The 968-nt window shown below is 51.4% G+C and overlaps 1 protein-coding gene across 1 annotated transcript; it reads left to right on the forward strand.

Moving 5' to 3' along the window:
* Positions 1–968, forward strand: LOC128717256 (prolyl 4-hydroxylase subunit alpha-1-like). The gene is made up of 2 exons (XM_053811425.1): positions 1–648; positions 717–968. The coding sequence occupies exons 1-2, from the start codon at positions 1–3 to the stop codon at positions 966–968; spliced, it is 900 nt and encodes a 299-aa protein (XP_053667400.1).

Genomic DNA, 968 nt, shown 5'->3' on the forward strand with positions numbered 1-968 from the left:
ATGCATCGAAAGATTCTCTCTAATCGATCGGGTCAGTGTCTTATGCCATTGTTGGCGTTGGTAGTGCTGGTGATCGTACGCATTAGTGCACAAGGTGACGGTAATGGTCCGCCTGAGATCAGTGTGCACGATGGTGAGAAGGTCGTTACGATCAAGTTCGACCCGTACATGGAGCTCTGCCGGGGCACGTACGTACAGTCGCCCGCCGTCATTAGTCAACTGTTCTGCTTTTACGATGTGCGTAACATGCACAGCATCATCACCCCCAGCAAGGTGGAAGTCATCAGTAACGAACCGTTCGTGGCACTCTTCCACGGTATCGTGCACGATGGTGAGATCGCTCAGTTGCAGTCGCTGGGCGATACACACATTAAGCAGTCCGGAGCGACGAATGATAGCTGGTTGCCGGTGTTTTATGAAAACCATCAAACGTACACACTGCACGATCGGGACCATCCGTTGGTGGAACGGTTGACCCAGCGCATCGAAAAAGTGACCGGGCTGAGCTGTGAATCGGCCGAAGATCTGAAGGTGATCTACAATGAGGTCGGTTCATTTAAGACGAGCGCAATCGATGTGATCCAGACGAAGGAGGAATTTCATCGTTTCGCCTACGCCGGCGATCGACTAGCGACGGTGCTGTTCTTCGTGAGTATCATATCCCGTTGTCTATCATTGGCGTAGTTAATAATAAAACATTCCTTGTTTTGCTGCAGCTGAGCGACGTCTCTAAAGGAGGTAGCATCATTTTCCCCAAGCTGCACATCGCTATCCCACCTCGGAAAGGGACGGTAGCATTCTGGTACAATCTGAAGGACACTGGCGAAGCAAATCCACTCATGAAGTACAGCATCTGTCCACTGCTGGAAGACACAAAATGGACGGCAAAGAAAGTGATCCACACGCGTGGTAACGAGCTACGCTATCCATGCCGCCCAGAGTCAGCCCCAGTGCCGGAGACGAAGTAA

The sequence above is a fragment of the Anopheles marshallii genome, chromosome 2 (genome assembly GCF_943734725.1).
Source record: "Anopheles marshallii chromosome 2, idAnoMarsDA_429_01, whole genome shotgun sequence".
Lineage (NCBI taxonomy): Eukaryota > Metazoa > Arthropoda > Insecta > Diptera > Culicidae > Anopheles > Anopheles marshallii.